We start from the raw sequence: 18,948 nt of genomic DNA on the forward strand, positions 1-18,948 counted from the left end.
TACTTACTTGGCATCAGGTTGAAATCATGAAACAGGTATTACTGCAACCATCTCTTTCAACACTGGAATAGCTAGTGTTTTCCCAGATTCTTCAGTAGGAAACTGGTTCTTCCCACTCTCTCTTTTTCTCTTCATTTTGGCCACATGGCGTGGCTTGCTGGACCCTAGTTCCAGGACCAGGGATCAAACCTGCACCCCTTCTAGTGGAACTGTAACCGGTAGACCACTAGGGAATTCCACTTCCCATTCTTTTTTAAAAAATGGATTTAAAATTTGAAATTATTTGTCAATTATACCTCTTGTTGGGAAAAAAAAGTCACCAAGTAATGAACTTAAAAATAAAACCAACAAAAAATTGTATTATAGCAGTTTACATTCAGATGCTAAGTGAAATGAAATGGTGATGAAACACAAGGACCCATAGCAGTTCCTTGCCCCAGACCAGGTCTTTGCCCACCTTCCCGAGCAAGCTCACTGGGCCTAGGTACCTCTACAGAGCAGGTTTCAGCTGAATCTTCTGCTGCTTTTCTCCATGTCTCTTTGCACATCTAGTTCTTGATTTATCCATTTTAGACCCTGTCTATTGAATTCCTAGTTGGCACTGGCAAGGAGTTGCCACCCCCAAACTATTCTTGAGACTTAGTTATGTCACTGTCTCCAGATAATTAATAGTGTTTACAGGGAATTCCATGGTGGTTCTGTGGTTAAGCCTCAGGTCTTTCACTGCCCAGATTCAGTTCAATCCCTGATCATGAAACCGTGTGACTCAGATTGGGATTTGAACTCACAGTCTTTTAACTGATGTCACACACCTCATCTCAGGACTTAATGAAGCTCAGTTTCTTGATTTCATCACAGAAAGAATTCAGTGAGAGACAAAGTGATAGGTAAGAAGTGAATTTATTTAGAGAGAAACCCACTCCACAGACAGGGCCATCTCAGAAGGCGAGAGTGGCAGCAGAGTATGGGGTTGTCAGTTTTGTAGGGCTGGGTACTTTCATAGGCTAATGAGCGGGAGGAGTATTCCAGCTATTTTGAGGAGGGGGTGGAGATTTCCAGGATCGAGGCCACTGTCCACTTTTTGACTTTTATGGTCAGCCTTGGAACTGTCATGGTGCCTGTGGGTGTGTCATTTAGCATGCTGATGAGTTGCAATGAGCATACACTGAGGCTCAAGTTGTAGTGGAAGTCAATTTGCCTGCCACCTTGGGCCTAGTTGGTTCTAAACAGTTTATGTCCTCTCCTCCCACTATGTCCTTCTTTTAAAGATTGTTCCCTGCCCTCTTCCTGTCTTACCCCCATTCCCTCCTTAACTGACCTGGATACAGGTTACAAGCAGGATCCCCGTTCCCTGTTACACCAGTTCTCAAACTCATTTAGGAGGCAGGGTGTTCGTGAAACAGGAGGGATGGGGGCAGGGCACAACCTTTAAAAGAATGACATAGCCCTTGAGGGCTTATTTTCCGAAATGATCACATGTCCTGGAGGGGAGCTCATGCCTTTTGAGATAGTCTGTCTATGGAATGTATATCTCTCTAAATAAATCGACTTTTTAGCTATCACTTTGCCTCTCGCTGAATTCTGTGATAAACATCAAGAACCTGAGCTTCATGAAGTCCTAAGGCCAGGTATGTGAACTCAACTCAAAGACAGTGGGTTCAAGTCCCATTGTAGCTTCTGGCTGGGTTCAAGTCCCATCTGAGTTGTGTAGTTTCAGCTGGCAAGAGCGGCCCCAGGACATGGGGCCATCTCGGAAACTGAGAGCGGCCGTGGGAGAAAAACCCCACACAGAGTGGGGGCCATCTTAGTAGGCAAGAGGCTCAAGGTCTACCAGCAGTCAATTCTTCTGCCATCTTAGACCTCACTGGTTCTAACCAGTTTATGTCGTATCTTCAAGGACTATGCCGTTCTTTGAGAGATTGTGCCCTGCCCTCTTCCTTCCTGTCTCACTTGGAAGGTGTGCATTGTGCAGAACAATTCTTTCTGTTCTGGAACTAGGAATCACCTTATCAACAGGTCCTATGGCTGCTGTTTATTGATGTGGAATAAAATCATGATCATGCGAATTTATTTCTTAGAAAAAATAATGCCGTCAACCAGTGCTTGACAGTAGGTTGTTTTTCCTTTAACATCCCCTGGCTACTTCACGTTGTTGTCTATGAGTTCACAAGAGCAGAGAGATGGTGGCAGGAGCTAAATATTTACACTGTGAAAAAAAACTAAGCGTGAAATCATAACATCTGTTAGCTTACTTTGTTTTACGCTGATTGCAAAGTAATATCCTGAGAATCACTGTCCTGGTATGGTGACCCTATGTGGAGATTTCTAATTCCCAGTTGTTGCTGGTTTTAAGTACGCCATACAAATACATGACAAAAAATTCAAAAGGTACAAGAGGGAATATGGTGCTTCAGCCTCCCAGTTTCCTTCTCTGAAAGCAACTACCATTACCAGTTTCTTCTGTGTCCTGGACATATTCTGCACCATCATCTTCGAATAGAACCATAATGATGAAAACAGCCTACCTGCAATGTCCAATATGGTAGCCGTCATGCACATGTGACATCAGAGCCTGAATGATCTCATTGTTCTTAAAATTGTCCTTAAGTCCATGTGGATCCCTTTTGTATTATTTTGCATTATTGCGCTTTTGTATTATTTATTTATTTGGCCATGTCTCGTGGCTTGCAAGATCTTAGTTCCCTGCTCAGGGATTGAACTCCGGGCCCATGGCAGTGAAAGCACTGAGTCCTAACCACTAGACAGCCAGGGAATTCCCTAGGGTTGTGCTATTTTTTTTTTTCCAATCTGCATCATAATTTAACCGAGGCTCAGGCATAACTAGAAATGTACTGTTTTATTTCTTTTTAAAGATTTTTTGATATGGACCATTTTTTTCAAGTCTTTGTTGAATTTGTTACAGTATTGCTTCTGTTTTATGTTTTGGTGTTTTGGCCCCGAGGCATGTGAGATCTTAGCTCCCCAACCAGGGATTGAACCTGCAGTTCCTGCATTGGAAGGTGATTTCCTACATCACCTCCTGCATTGGATCACCAGGGAAGCCCCCAGGATTGTGCTTTTAGACAGTCTTCCTCTTCGGATATTTCAGGCAATGAGAATCTACCCAGTTTCAAATGGCATCTAGAGAAAAACATTTCACTGGTCTGTTTTGATGTTTACTCTGTACAAATGCTTTCTTCTGTGAGGTCCCTTCGGGTAGCAGTGGATACAGAATTCAGTATCAGCCAGATCTGGGTACAAAACCCACCTCCAAATGGCATAGTCCCTTTGCAGCTTGTGCTGACCTTTAGGAGCTCAGTCTGTATTTCACAAGGAATCATATGGGGAGAATGAAGAAATGATCTAAAAGTCACTCAAGACTGAGTGACTGAGTCATCACTGGGGGCAGGACCTGCTCTTATACATTGGGGATGGCAAGAGGATGTGCTTCTTGCCTTGTCAGGGTTCCTGACATAATAGAGAAAGTGTTTGGGTCTGCACACTGACGGACAGTGACTTTCACAAAGCTCCATTTATAGGTGACACCTTCGAGAGTGGAGGGTGTGCACTCTGCAAAACCCTTCCTTCTGCTACAGAACCAGGACTACCCTTACCAACAGGTCCTATGGCAGCTGTTTATTGATGCAGAACAAAATCGCAATCATCTGCACACATCCCAAACCAAGACTCACCACATCCTGGGATGGATAGAATTATTAGCTGTGATCCCTTATCCCTCACTACATCTATACTCATCTCACTGTGGGTGGAGTGGACTGTCCAGTCCCTGGGCTTAGGCTTGGTCGAGTGACTTGCTTTGGCCCGTGGAATGGGCAAAAATGAGAGTGTGGCAGTTCTGTGCCAGGTTGGAGGAGGCCTGGTGATGCTTCCTCTCATATACTTCACTTGGGCAGCTGCTGCCTCTTCAGCCTGGGCCCCAGGATAAACACGCTTGGAAAAGAGCTACCTCGTCTGGTCTGCAGACCAGCAGTGAGGAGCAGAGTGGACCCAGCCAGCAGAGCATTAAACCACAGCTGCCCCAGCCAAACTGCAGACTCATGAGAATTGCTATCTTAACCCACTGAAGTTGGGATGGGTTTATTACATAGCATTATTGTGGCAATAACTAACCAATACATGTGCATACTCTTTTATTGGTTGTAAGTTAAGCCACTGCAATAGACCCTACACAATAGTGAGTTAAATAAGAAAGACATTTATTGATCTTTTGTGTAAGAATCTGGTTGAGCAGCCAGGGTTAGTTTGGCGGTTCATGTGTTGGGGAGCCAGGCTCCACCATTCTCGCTGTAGCCCTCTTCCACCTGCAGCCTTCGTATTGTTCACAGATCGGTCATAATTTTCCTGCAAGTCCAAACATGCCACAGCGTGGCGCCAAACCCTCTTTCCTACATCACCCTCCAACACCTGAAGCCTCACCCTGAACCACGTTTCCACTTCTGCTCCAGGCTTCAGGGCCTGTCCTTTTCTTGGATGGGTATGCTCCCCCTATGTCCGCAAGCTGCTCCACTGCCCTCCCCCAGGGGGTCTCAACAGCATCTCACTCTCACCCGAAGGCAGGCCTGGTGCTCCCCAGGAGTGAGAGGTCCTGACCTCCTTGGGGAGTGGGAGGGGTGGGCAGAGATGTCCATTCTGCCTCCCAGTCATCTTTGCAGCCAACCTCTCCCACTCTCAAATCCCTGCTGACTTCCGGCCCTGAAGGTGCCAAAGAACCTCTGCGTCCCACACCTCCCTGCCCCCCTTGCTTCCACACCTCAGCAGTTCAGTGAACACAACAAGCAGGAGTCCCCCTGCTTCAGAGGCTGACGGAGGCAGGAGGGGTGGGCATGTGGGTTTGGAGGGTGACAGACTCTCTCCTGGACTAAATTCTAGCCAGGCTCCTCTGAGCCTCCCTCTAGATTCAACCTTGGCCCATAGAGACTTCAACAAACACCAACATAGTCTCTATCAGCTCAAGGCCACAGATCTAGGATGACTCTAGCCCCCCTTAAAGTGCCTGCCTGGAAAAACTCCAGGCTGCCTAAAGAATTTGCTGTTTGTTCCAGCCAACACCTGAAGCTAAGGACCTTGTCTCCCAGCTGCTGGGACAGGATTGGAGCCCACCTCTGATAAGCGTCAGTTAGTCAGCACATGTGGGTTTCACACACAAGGCCAATCTTTCATCCTTAAAACATAAGCTCTTGTCCTTTCAGTTCTTATTCATCTACACCCACTGCACAAGCCCTTTAGTTGTATCAAAACCTTCTTGGTCCGTTGTCTTGCCAACACACTGTCTTCTGTGTGTATCTTCAGGTGTCTGGGCCTCCTGTTAGGCTTAGGGTCCCTCATAGCAGTGACTTTGTCCTAATCAACTCTTTCCCCAGCACCAGGCGCAGTGTCTGGCATATAGTCCAGGCCAGCTCAAGTTCTCCCTTTTTCATGGACTCTCCCTAGCTTCCTAACTTTCCCTCCTTCGAGTCTTACAACTTTTCTCTATCATGTTTGCCCAATCATATTGTCTCATTTCATTATCTTTTAAAAAATGGCTAATTTCTCTGACAGATTTCATCAGAATCAGTGAGACTTTTCATTCATTTGGTAGCTATTGGCCTTGTGTCTCCCTCTCTCCTTCTGTCACTCAGCTCTCAATAAGGAGCTGGGCTCTGCGCTGGCTTGTCCATCATGTGATGGTGACAGAGGCAGCCCTAGGCAGACAAGCTTTGTACCACCTGACCTTGGGCACTCTTCCCACTTTCAAGCTCTCTCTAGGGATGTGTCCCTGGATCCAAGGAGAGACATCTCACTCACTGGCTGGTCAGGTGATGTCTCTGGGCTCTGGCAAAAACACTGCCCAGTCTAGGTCAGAGGACGAGATGGTTGGATGGCATCATTGACTCAATGGACATGAGTTTGAGCAAGCTCTGGGAGATGGTGAAGGACAGGGAAGCCTGGCATGCTGCAGCCCATGGGGTCACAAAGAGTCAGACACGACTGAGCGACTGAACAACAACAGCAACCTTTAGGTCAAGTTGGGCAAAGCAGACTTTTACTCTTGGGAATTTTACTTTAGAAAACTGGTAGGGTAGCATGTGAGACCAATATAAAATTGTGCAAACTTGAGGTAGTGTGATACAAAAAAATGATATCTAAGCCTCACTTTATGTACCAACTTTGAAATAATGAAACTGTCCTCAAATAGGAAGCTGAAGCTACTGGGAATCCTGGCCCATGCTTTGGGAAGCCCAGCAGCGCAAGGATCTCTACCGCTGGTCTTGTCAGCTCCCTGTCTTTGTGGCTACCTCTCTTACTGAAATCAACCTCCCTTTCATTACAGAGTTTTGAGCAGACATGAGGACTTTCTGCTCCTGTGAACTAATGGTGTAACCAAAGCTCCTAGGATAGTCCCTGGCACACAGCAGGTGCTCAAGAAACAGCAGCCGCCTCTTCCCCCTAATTATCATCACTGTTACTGGCTCTTTGGTGGCAACCAAAGGTTCTATACTTCTCTCACCCCTATTGGAATCTAGCAGTTCTGCGCTACAACCCTAACACACTTTTGGACGTGTGGCCTGGGGCACTTGAGCCGGTAACCTACTTTCTTCTTCTTTTTTGAATTTTATTTATTTACTTGTTTTTGGCTGCACTGGGTTTTTGTTGCTGCATGTGAGCTTTCTCTAGTTGAGGTGCATGGCTTCTCTTGTTGCAGAGCATGGGCTCTAGAGCGTAGGCTGCAGTAATTGAGTGGCGCACAGGCTTAGCTGCCCCACAGCATGTGGGAACTTTCCAAATCAGGGATTAAACCCGGGTCCCCTGCACTGAGGGGTGGATTCTTAACCACCGGACCCTCATGGAAGTCCAGGTTACCTATATTCTTTAAACCTTGTTTCCTATCTGTCAAACGAGGATAACAAGATATGTTTACATGGATTGTTGGGCTAGGTAAGACCGTAAAATGCCTAACCCAGGGCTGGGCAGCACACAAGCAAATAGAACATGCTCGCTGCTGCTGCTTCCTATTATTAGTATTATTGGTCATGCACTTTAAACAAAGTAAATACTTGTTCGTTGAAGTTACCGCCCAGAGAAAACATTTGTTTTTCATTCTTGGTGAGAAACTTTGGGAGGTGACCTGGGCAGGCACTGAGAGAACAGATGTCTTCATGCCCCATCAGGGAACTCATAAACCAGAAGAACGGGTGGACTGATCACTTTGCTTGAAACCCCACCCAACTAGCAGAACCTGCTGGGCTATCTCTCAGGCCCACTGCTCCTCTGGGGGACTGCGTGCTCTCGTCCCATGGTTTGCGCCATTCTTCACCTCGTATTATTAAAGCTCCGGCGCTGTCTGTGGTCATTTTGGTAGATTATCAAATCTTGTTCATTCAGTATTTCTTTTACTCATTAATATATTTCTTTCTCCCTGACTTACTAAATGCGATCGATTAACAATTTTCTTTGCAGAAGGACTGGAAGAGCCTTTGCACCTTCCCCACATGGCACTGCCATTACATCGTCACTTGGAGTCAAGGCAGCCCTGCGCCCGTGTTGGGTGAGGCAGGAGTGCGGTGGGTTTGGTGCTGGAGGGAGCCGAGCAGCATATGACTGACCCTCAAAGGGGTCAGGAGAGGCTGGGGCCTGAGGAGGACCATCTTGGGTGCTTGCACATGTTTTTCTTTATCCTGCCCCTCTGGCCCCTCCCTGCTAGCTATTCAAAGGCTCAGATTTTTTGCTTTTTCAAGAAAAAATGCAACCCAATGTGCATTTTCCACCAGCTTAAGGGGTGGAGAACCCCCTACCAAGACAGGGAACGCATTTGTACACGAGTTGAGGGCTTAGGAGAAAGTCAGGCCTTGGTCCTGTGGTGGAGGAAGGCCCAGGGATCCAAATATTCTGTCAGCCCCAGTGACTTACAAGAGGGGCCAGAAGTGGATGATCCTCCATGAGCAGGAGGGCAAGTGTGTTGTAAATAACTTGTACTTGATGAATCAGAAGAGAGAGCACCAGAGAAAATTATTTGATTTAATAATCTATGCCCCCGGAGGATGACCTGTTTTCCAGTTCCCAGGGGCTGGTTATACTGCGGAAACACGGGATGGAAGCCCCCCCTCCATTCTTGTATTTCTCCTCTTCTGCCTGTGTTTCCTCTGGTGGAAGTTCTGGCCGCCCTGAGGGATTCTAGTTTCAGCTCTGCTTTTTTCTTGATATTATATTGGTACATAAATACTCAACTATTGGCATTTTAATTCCTTACCACATGGTTATAATTGGTTATGCATTCATACATTTTAATATGAGAAAAGTAAGTATTTTACAAGTGATGCTGAGAAGCCAGTATTAGGAAATAAAATTTGCAGGTGGCCGGTGGCAGGACGGGGCTCACTCTGTGGTGGTGTCGGCGGCTGCCTCACTCTCCTCTTCAGCAGCCGAATCTGTAGCCGGAGGAGGAGTCCCTATCAGCATTTCAGGGTCCCCCCTGGGATAAGAAGAAGAGTGCCAAGGCGTTTAGTCTCGAAAGGGGCAATCACACTTTGCATTATTTCCTCATCTGAGGCAAGAAGTGTAAATTGTCCCCTATCGTTTACCAGGCATCCTTTCTGAAAATCTCATTCTCATCTGAAGACTCCTTGTCGTGCAGCTTCTGCGCCATATTTTTCTTGCGTGTGGCACTGAGAGGCCTGTACATGTCCCGAAGCCAAAGTGGCCGCCGCCTCCAGAAAAAGCCCTCCTGGGACACAGAGAGCGACATGTTAGTTCTGCTTCTCCCCTGCTTCCTCTGGCCACAGCACTTTATCCTTCCCAAACCTACCTGACTCTCACTTGTCCCCGAGCTTCTCTTACGCAGCAGAAATCCAAAACAGCCCCTTGGAGGAAAGCATACACAGTTAGTGTCACGTGCCACTTTCCATCTCCCACAGTGTGTTTGCTCTGGTCTTACCAGGACTAAATGAGACTTCAGTCAGCAATCACAATGAGCAAAGTCACCACAGACCTGGGGTCTTGAGAATCACTCCACGCATGCTGGCCTTCCAGAAGCTCTCCGGGTCTGTTCAAAATGGCCCCCTGCCTGCGTCTCTGGGGAGACCTGTGCATGTGGCTTAGCATGGCCTACAGCCACGACTGCAGCCCCACTCCCATTTCTCGGCCCTCGGCCAACTGCCCTCGTGCAGTGAAAACACTGCACAATCATGCTGGGCAGGTGCACATTCCTTTCAGAAGCATTCCACACTAGCCCCCTTTGGACTTAGTCTCATGTGCGGCATTTGCTGGGGTGGGGGTGGGGGTGGGGGAGGGGAGGAGGTGCTTCTATCTTCTTAGCTGCTCGATCTGATAAACTGCATCACAGCAGGTAAACCCCTAAGTCCAACTAGCAAAGTTATCTAGCACTCTGACTTGCATATGGCAGGTTGTCACTGAGGTGTGAGTGAATTGTGAAATCAGTTTAAAGGTTATGACCAGAAGGAAAACTCAAAAGTATTCTTTTCGAAAACAAACAAAACTAACAACAACAACAGAGTGCACAATGAGTTTGTATCAGAAACCACTTCTGTCCATAAAGTATGTGTGTACTGAACTGTTGACATAAAATGCAGCTCGCAGCCCAAGCACAGTGTGATCACGAGGGGCCCTAGTTGGAAAGGCACCACCTTCTCTTTGATAATCACTAGCAGCGTGACCACGGGGCCAGATCTTTTCTCTTTCTCCATTTTTTTTTTATTATAAAAGGAAAAGACAAACTACTGTCTGAAGTTTCTTCCAGTTAAAACTTTAACTGGTTTGGATAAAGGGAATAGGGAGTGGGGGCTGAAAACCAGGAGGATGATGAGAAGGGAAGCTTTCCTGCCCCTTTACAGAAAGAACACATAGTTTGTTCTACTTTTCATCAGCTTTGAGTAAGGCTAGCCCCCAAATCTCTAACTTCTCTAACTTCCCTACCCCAGAGCCTCCAAGAACACCTCTGACCTGGCCTGATGCCTACCACCGGCAGGAACAGGTACAACCGAAACCTCTCCCCATCCACCCTCTTTCCTTAAAGAATGCGTGAAACCAGATGAATCCGTGCCAGTCCTGTGCTGGGCCAGATTTGGTTGAGGAGTTAATTCTGCTGATAAATAAATTAGCGTAAAGCATTAGGGTAAATAGAGCTTCTTCTTGACTTTGGTGAGGAGACTAAAATAGATGAGTTCTCAGCTCTCCTCTAGTTCTAAAATTCTACTTTAAAAGACCAATATTTACCTTCTGCTTCCTTCTTCCTCTGATGCTCTTCTATGAGAATAAATCTGTTTTAAAAGAAAACATGATCACGATCATGACAGCCACTTTCAAATCTTTATTAATTACTTTTTATTTTCAGTCTTATCTACCCAGTGAGTTGATAACATTTTCAAGGACAGGGATTCTATCCTGTTTAAGAATCCTTTGACTCTCTCACAGTACCTAACCTTGGGTGTTGCGTGCAGCTGGCGATACATTTTATGGACCATTTTGGATCATGTTCAACAGATAATTCCTAACAAAAAACTTTCAGAAGTAGGGAAAGAAAATAAAAGTATTGACCAGAAACCTAAGCACTGTTTAAAATCAAGGACAGGGGGAAGATGCCTATCATTACTATTACTATTGATCACTGTGGAGGAGGGGGGTTTCCTAATCAGTACAGTAAGAAAAAGGGAGAATTGGAAAGGAAGAGACAAACATATCTGCATATGAGTAATGGACTTTAGAAGACCAAAGGAATCAACCAAAATTTTAAGTACTGTAAGTAATACGAGAATTCAGTTAAGGTGGCTTATGTACAAAATCAAGAGATCAACATATAAGCTTTAATAGCTTTCCTATATAGCACAAATCACCAAACCAACTAAAAAATGGAAGAAAGATCCCATTTATAATATCAATAGTAACTAGGAATAAACTCAACCAAAAATGTGTAAGACTTATGTGAAGAGAACATTAAAACCTTCCTGAAGGACATTGAGAAGAAATACATACATGGCATGGGATGGATACCATCTTCCAAGAATACTGTAAGGAGGTCAATTCTCCTCAAATTAACCTACAAATTCAATGCAACCCTATTTATATCCAAGGAAATTTTTAAACAAAATCTGGTGAGCTGACATTTTGTAGAGAATATACGCAAGAACGCTTATGAAATGTATGAAAAAGAAGATCAAAGAGCAGGGCCTTACCCTAACAGATATAAAATTACATGTTATAGAGTAACTGGAGTTAAGCAGTGTGATATTGAAAAGATAACAGGAAAAGATAACTGGATCAACAGAATAGAGTTCAAATAAAGATAGTATTTTAGACAGGGGAGAAAGAATGAACCATTCAGTGAAAGATTTGAAAACAAGTAGATCTTCAGGTAGTGGGGAAAAGGTTAGATCCCCTACCTCAATCACACTAAAAATCAAATACAGCAAGTTCTAGACAGATTATAAAAGTACTTGAAGATGACGATTAGAGATGATTTTTATGTCATGAGGTGACAAAGGCTTGGCTAACAAAACCCGCTGCACACGACCCGTGAGGAGAGACGGGCCAGTATGGTGGCAGACTGTCAATGCCTCTCCTACTCCTCTCAGCCCTCACCCCCTTCTCCCCTGGATTGTCTGCCTTCTCCCTGTTGATCTGTAAAACCCCTGGGAGTTCCCTAGTGGTCCAGTGGTTAGGACTCGGCGATTTCACTGCGGTGGCCTGGATTTGATCCCTGGTAGGGAACGAAGATCCTGCGAGCACAGCACGGCCAAGCAAACAAAAACAAACCCCCACCACAAACCTCGTTATAATAAATAAATATTGGCTTCCGTTGAATTTCAGTGTTTCAAAACCTCCCAGTGTTTGTCTCTAAGGAGAAAAGACAAAAGAGCAGAGTAGGAAGCACAGGCTTTGCAGTCTGGTGATCCCGGCTCCTGCTTTTGGTTTGACCACTGGGGCCTCATGCTGATTTCCTTCCTCTATGAGAGAGGGACAGTAATACCATCCTCACAGGATTGTGGCGATTGAGTCAGACAATACACAGAAAATTCCTCATCTTCCACTTGGCGTGAATCAGTGCTAAGTTGTTGTCACAGACCAGGTGGTCAGATCCATCAAAGACTCTGCTCATGGTACCGGACCCTGAAGCTGCTTTCCTGCCACAAGATTATTAAAACACTGCTTTTCTTCTAATACTTTTATGCAGTATCTTTTCACATTTATGGAAACATGTTTATTTAAGGTGAGAAATGGGGATCTGCTATTATTCCTCCCCCCCTCCCCACAAATAGTCAGGCAGCTTATTTGATTACCATTTATTCATTTTCTTCCACTGATTAGAATATTAAAACATGACAAATATCTTAAGAACACGTGGGTCTATTTCTGGGCTCTCTATGCTACTTCAAATAAATATTCCGTTGCATTATTCCTCACTGTGGAACTGATATAATGCCTCATCTCTCTTCTGTCAAACACCATTAGTGTCTATCATGGGGAGAACACTGCACAGTCCCTGTCCTCAAAAACCTTGTAAGTAGGGAGCGGAAACAATGAAATGGTATAAATAAATACAAATGCAAGGTTAAACTACATGGAAATTAAAAACAGTAGAAACAGGATGTTATAGGACTTCCCAGGTGGCACTAGTAGTAAAGAACCTGCCCGCCAATGCACAAGATATAAGAGATGCGGGTTTGATTCCTGGGTTGGGAAGATCTCCTGGAGGAGGGCGTGACCACCCGCTCCAGTATTCTTGCCTGGAGAATCCCATGGACAGAGGAGCCTGGAAGAGCTACAGTCCATGGGGTCACAAAGAGTCAGACATGACTGGCAACTTAGCTCGCACATGTAGATATACTAAACAAGCAAAGGCCATATGCCACCTGGAGATGCAGGGGTACAGTCTGGGCAATGGCCAACTACTAGCAAGCTGACCCCATGCTAAGTCCCCAGACCCCATGTTAAGTCCCTGGCCTCCTAGGCTCAGAAATTACTCTTCCCCACCAAGAGAGAACTCACATCTTCCTCTTGCGGCAGTTTCACTTTATCAATAATATCACAGGACTGATCAAAAATCAGAATGCCAAATTCTTACTTGACAACGAGAAATACATCTGTTCTACAGACAGGGCACCGGTGTCTACACAACCAGAGAATTAAACTTCTGTAGAGACAGGCCTCCAAGGCACACCAAAGCACAACCACACACTCAAAAGGCTACTTGGTGAGAACAGAATTAGAACCAAAGGAATCAGCTGAATCCCACATTAAACGGAAAGGCCTGCGGTAGCCAGATGCTCTCAACAGCTGCAGCCTGGCGATGGGCCTGACTCTTCAGTTATGCTGCCTCGGGTGCATCTCTCCTCTTGGACAAGGTGAGGCTGGGCACTACCCATGCTGGTCCCTCTTCACCTTTCCTGCACTTTCACTACTGACCAGCCCTCCTACAGACGGACACATTTCTCTTTAGCAGGTAACACATCATGTCAGGTTTTACTCAAGTCTGACAGACCAGGAAGCCATTGGTCCTTACACTGTTCTGCTCCCCTCCACGAGGCTCTTAGGGAGCCACCTTCTAAAGAACTGTTTACCACTTTTGTAAGTTCTGAGGTGAGGGGACTGCTTTGCTGGGGCCCCTGAGAACTGGTGACAGGCCTCATGGGACTAGGGTCAGCAGGGCTGGAGTATTCAGGGAAGTCTATTTGAAGAAAGATGAACTTGAGTTGGCTTTTGAGAGTCATAGGACTCCCACAGGCAAAGTAAAATTAAGGAATTTATTTTGTCTGTGCAAACGCACAGATAAAAGCAGGAATGGGTACGGTGTAATGAGCACATGGTAAGGGGCTGCTTTGGCTGGAATAGAGGGCTGCCAGGACAGAAGAAAAGATAAAGTAGATTGACTTGGTAGAGTAGACTCAAGATGGTCAGCTCATTAAAATTGCTCTTTTGGACTTCTCTGGTAGTGCCGTGGATAGGAGTCCGCCTGCCAATGCAGGAGACATGGGTTTAATCTCTGGTCCAGGAAGACCCCCACGTGCCGTGGAGCAACTAAGCCTGTATGCTGCAACTACTCAGCTCCCACACACAGAGCCCGTGCTCTGCAACAAGAGAAACCACCACAATGAGAAGCCTGTGCACAGCAAGGAAGAGTAGCCCCACCACTTGTCTCGACCAGAGAAAGCCCGCACAAAGCCACAAAGGCCCAGGGCAGCAAAAATAAATCAATAAATAAGATTATAAAAAAAAAATAAACATGTTAAAAAAACCAAAATCTTCCTCTTAATGTTAGCAACTGCCTGTTGGGAAAAGTAATAAACCATTATGTAACTGGACGAAAGCTCAAGAGGCTAGCTCCAGGAAGATGCTGTTCTAAACATGACATGCTTCAGGGTGGCCTGATGCAGGACTCTTTCTTGTAGTGCTCTAATGGAACCTATTTACACAACGCCTAACACACCAGAGAAGACAGCTGCTACGGAGATCTACGGGACTGATAAGATCACACTTCTATCTATTAGCTGGGTCCTTTTAGCCCTCCTCTATTTCTTTGTACTGATCGCTGAGCTTTATCTCTCCTTGCTATTCTTTGGAGCTCTGCATTGAGATGGAAATATCTTTTCTTTTCTCCTTTGCTTTTCGCTTCTCTTCTGTTCCCAGCTATCTGTAAGGCCTCCTCAGACAGCCATTTTGCTTTTTTGCATTTCTTTTCCATGGGGATTTTCTTGATCCCTATCTCCTGTACAATGTCATGAACCTCTGTCCATAGTTCATCAGGCACTCTGTCTATCAGGTCTAGTCCCTTAAATCTATTTGTCACTTCCACTGTATACTCATAAGGGATTTGATCTAGGTCATACCTGAATGGTCCAGTGGTTTTCCCTACTTTCTTCAATTTAAGTCTGAATTTGGCAATAAGCAGTTCATGATCTGAGCCACAGCCTGCTCCCGGTCTTGTTTTTGCTGACTGTATAGAGCTTCTCCATCTTTGGCTGCAAAGAATATAATCAATCTGATTTCAGTGTTGACCATCTGGTGATGTCCACGTGTAGAGTCTTCTCTTGTGTTGCTGGAATAGGGTGTTTGCTATTACCAGTGCGTTCTCGTGGCAAAACTCTATAAGCCTTTGCCCTGCTTCATTCTGTACTCCAAGGCCAAACTTGCCTGTTACGCCAGGTGTTTCTTGACTTCCTACTTTTGCATTCCAGTCCCCTATAATGAAAAGGACATCTTTTTTGGGTGTTAGTTCTAGAAGGTCTTGTAGGTCTTCATAGAACTGTTCAACTTCAGCTTCTTCGGCGTTACTGGTCGGGGCATAGACTTGGATTACCGTGATATTGAATGGTTTGCCTTGGAAACGAACAGAGAGCATTCTGTCGTTTTTGAGATTGCATCCAAGTACTGCATTTTGGATTCTTTTGTTGACCATGATGGCTACTCCATGTCTTCTAAGGGATTCTTGCCCACAGTAGTAGATATAATGGTCATCTGAGTTAAATTCACCCATTCCAGTCCATCTTAGTTCGCTGATTCCTAGAATGTCGACGTTCACTCTTGCCATCTCCTGTTTGACCACTTCCAGTTTGCCTTGATTCATGGACCTAACATTCCAGGTTCCTATGCAATATTGCTCTTTACAGCATCGGACTTTGTGTCTGTCACCAGTCACATCCACAGTTGGGTATCGTTTTTGCTTTGCTCCATCCCATCATTCTTTCTGGAGTTATTTCTCCACTGATCTCCATTAGCATACTGGGCACCTACTGACCTGGGGAGTTCATCTTTCAGTGTCCTATCCTTTTGCCTTTTCATACTGTTCATGGGGTTCTCAAGGCAAGAATACTGAAGTGGTTTGCCATGCCCTTCTCCAGTGGACCACAACCTGTCAGACCTCTCCACCATGACCCATCCGTCTTGGGTGGCCCCACACGGCGTGGCTTAGTTTCATTGAGATAGACAAGGCTGTGGTCCATGTGATCAGATTAGCTAGTTTTCTGTAATTTTAGTTTTAGTGTGTCTGCCCTCTGATGCCCTCTCGCAACACTTACCGTCTTACTTGGGTTTCTCTTACCTTGGGCCTTGGGTAATTCCTCTCGCTGCCGCCGCCGCCGCCGCCACCGCCGCCGGCCCCAGCCCCCGGCCCGGCCTAGGCCCTGTCGGCCGCCGTCCCCCGCCGCCGGCCTGGCCTAGCCCGTCTCGGCCGTTGCCCCCGGCCCCCGGGCCCCAGCCCGTCCTAGCCCCTGTCGGCCGCCGCCCCCGGCTCCCAGCCCGGCCTAGCCCCTCTCGGCTGTTGCCCCCGTCCCCCGGCCCCCGGCCCGGCCTAGCCCCTGTCGGCCGCTGCCCCCGGCTCCCGGCCCCCAGCCCAGCCTAGCCCCTATCGGCCGTTGCCCCCGGGCCCGGCCCCCGGCCCCCGGCCCCGCCTAGCCCCAGAGGATATTAAGAAGAGGTGGCAAGAATACACAGAAGAACTGTACAAAAAAGATCTTCACGACCCAGATAATCACGATGGTGTGATCACTCACCTAGAGCCAGACATCCTGGAATGTGAAGTCAAGCGGGCCTTAGAAAGTATCACTACGAACAAAGCTAGTGGAGGTGATGGAATTCCAGTTGAGCTATTTCAAATCCTCAAAGGTGATGCTGTGAAAGTGCTGCACTCGATATGCCAGCAAATTTGGAAAACTCAGCAGTGGCCACAGGACTGGAAAAGGTCAGTTTTCGTTCTAATCCCAAAGAAAGGCAATGCCAAAGAATGCTCAAACTACCGCACAATTGCACTCATCTCACATGCTAGTAAAGTAATGCTCAAAATTCTCCAAGCCAGGCTTCAGCAACCCGTGAACCGTTAACTTCCAGATGTTCAAGCTGGTTTTAGAAAAGGCAGAGGAACCAGAGATCAAATTGCCAATATCCGCTGGATCATCGAAAAAGCAAGAGAGTTCCAGAAAAACATCTATTTCTGCTTTATCGACTCTGCCAAAGCCTTTGACTGTGTGGATCACAATAAACTGTGGAAAATTCTGAAAGAGATGGGAGTACCAGGCCATCTGACCTGTCTCTTGAGAAACCGTATGCAGGTCAGGAAGCAACAGTTAGAACTGGACATGGAACAACAGACTGGTTCCAAATAGGAAAAGGAGTACGTCAAGGCTGTATATTGTCACCCTGCTTGTTTAACGTCTATGCAGAGTACATCATGAGAAACGCTGGGCTGGAAGAAACACAAGCTGGAATCAAGATTGCCGGGAGAAATATCAATAACCTCAGATATGCGGATGACACCACCCTTATGGCAGAGAGTGAAGAAGAACTAAAGAGCCTCTTGATGAAGGTGAAGGAGGAGAGTGAAAAAGTTGGCTTAAAGCTCAACGTTCAGAAAACTAAGATCATGGCATCTGGTTCCATCACTCCATGGGAAATAGATGGGGAAACAGTGGAAACAGTGTCAGACTTGATTTTTTTGGGCTCCAGAATCACTGCTGATGGTGATTGCAGCCATGAAATTAAAAGACGCTTACTCCTTGCCAGGAAGGTTATGGCCAACCTAGATAGCATATTTAAAAGCAGAGACATTACTTTGCCAACACAAGTCCGTCTAGTCAAGGCTATGGTTTTTCCAGTGGTCATGTATGGATGTGAGAGTTGGACGGTGAAGAAAGCTGAGCGACACAGAATTGATGCTTTTGAACTGTGGTGTTGGAGAAGACTCTTGAGAGTCCCTTGGACTACAAGGAGATCCAATCAATCCATCCTAAAAGAGATCAATCCTGGGTGTTCATTGGAAGGTCTGATGTTGAAGCTGATACTCCAATACTTTGGCCACCTCATGCGAAGGGTTGACTCATTGGAAAAGACCCTAATGCTGGGTAGGATTGGGGGCGGGAGGAGAAGGGGACGACAGAGGATGAGATGGTTGGATGGCATCACCGACTGGATGAACATGGGTTTGGGTAGACTCCGGGAGTTGGTGATGGACAGAGAGGCCTGGCGTGCTGCAATTCATGGGGTCGCAGAGAGTCGGACACGACTGAGCGACTGAACTGAACTGAACTGAACTTAGGCCTCCTAGGGTGACCGATTGGAGAAAGAAATGGCAACCCACTCCGGTATTCTTGCCTAGAGAATCCTGTGGACAGCGGAGCCTGGTGGGCTGCCGTCTTTGGGGTCGCACAGAGTCGGACACGACTGAGGCGACTTAGCATGCATAGCATGCAGGGTGACCGATAGCTACGTGAGGGTGGAAATGATATATCTCTCACCACTGCAGCCAACAAGGAGAGAAATCAAGGTAGCATGAGAGTGACTGTGAGTACATCAAATCCACATGGTGTTCTGAGTCGAAGAAATGTTACTATCATGTCAACTCTGGTTTCTTATAAACTTAACTGCTCAGAATAGTCTAATGGCTTGTTATCTTGGATTCAGTTCCACAGGTATCTCCTGGGAGTGGAGCTCCTGTGAAAACCCTGGGAACACACTTTTCAGTAAAAGAACAAAGCATATCTTAGTCCTCGTGACTGAAGAGGAGTATCAAGTACTAGCAGGTGGAAAGGTAGCTTTGATTTTTCGGGTTGGGGGTTCTGAATCTGAATTAAGAAACATCCTTACCTCAATGAGACACAACATTGTAATCAAAACCGTCACTCCTGCACTCACAGATATTGCCAAGATAAGTTTGTTGTTATAGCCGTAACCTGGAACTTCTTTTGTGAGCTAAAAAATAAATAAATAAACAACAAGTTTTTAAAAACAGGGAGCTGGAAAGGAGGAAAGCTGAGGAGTATTAAAGCTATTCTAAACAATACCTAACTATTCTTAAACTACTAGAAGACTCCATCCTTTTCAGGTGGATAGCTTTTACAAGAAGAAACCAAATTTAAAGTTATTGATCTCATCGTTAGCATTTTCTTCTACAATGTATCTATCTTGTGGGTTATGTCCTCTTCTCATCTACCCTAGCAGTAGTGGCAC

General features: G+C 46.1%; 2 protein-coding genes and 1 pseudogene across 20 annotated transcripts in view; 1 reads left to right on the forward strand and 2 right to left on the reverse strand.

The window, feature by feature from the left end:
- The window catches only part of LOC145543175 (RAD52 motif-containing protein 1-like), a 211,682-nt pseudogene that overhangs the window by 37,125 nt on the left and 155,609 nt on the right, over positions 1–18,948 (reverse strand). The window lies entirely within an intron of this gene.
- The window catches only part of LOC145543176 (reprimo-like protein), a 138,474-nt gene that overhangs the window by 17,054 nt on the left and 102,472 nt on the right, over positions 1–18,948 (forward strand). Inside the window, exon 1 of one of the 2 annotated variants that reach the window (XR_014080522.1) lies at positions 18,403–18,529. The exons of the other annotated variant lie outside the window; for it this stretch is intronic. The gene's annotated coding sequence lies outside the window, so the exon portion shown is untranslated. Of the gene's footprint in view, positions 1–18,402; positions 18,530–18,948 lie in introns of those variants that run through there. 2 annotated transcript variants of the gene reach the window in all.
- Positions 8,235–18,948, reverse strand: part of LOC145543174 (leucine-rich repeat-containing protein 37A-like) — a 43,380-nt gene continuing 32,666 nt past the window's right edge. For all 17 annotated transcript variants that reach the window (XM_081583823.1, XM_081583836.1, XM_081583838.1 and 14 more), the window contains 5 exons: positions 18,586–18,690; positions 10,231–10,274; positions 8,804–8,858; positions 8,580–8,722; positions 8,235–8,470 (listed from right to left, as the gene is read on the reverse strand). In XM_081583823.1, the coding sequence (XP_081439949.1) occupies positions 8,374–8,470; positions 8,580–8,722; positions 8,804–8,858; positions 10,231–10,274; positions 18,586–18,690 (444 nt within the window). In that variant the 3' untranslated portion in view covers positions 8,235–8,373. The remainder of the gene's footprint in view (positions 8,471–8,579; positions 8,723–8,803; positions 8,859–10,230; positions 10,275–18,585; positions 18,691–18,948) is intronic.

Source organism: Giraffa tippelskirchi, chromosome 3 (assembly GCF_054371585.1).
Source record: "Giraffa tippelskirchi isolate mGirTip1 chromosome 3, T2T-mGirTip1v1.2.pri, whole genome shotgun sequence".
NCBI lineage: Eukaryota > Metazoa > Chordata > Mammalia > Artiodactyla > Giraffidae > Giraffa > Giraffa tippelskirchi.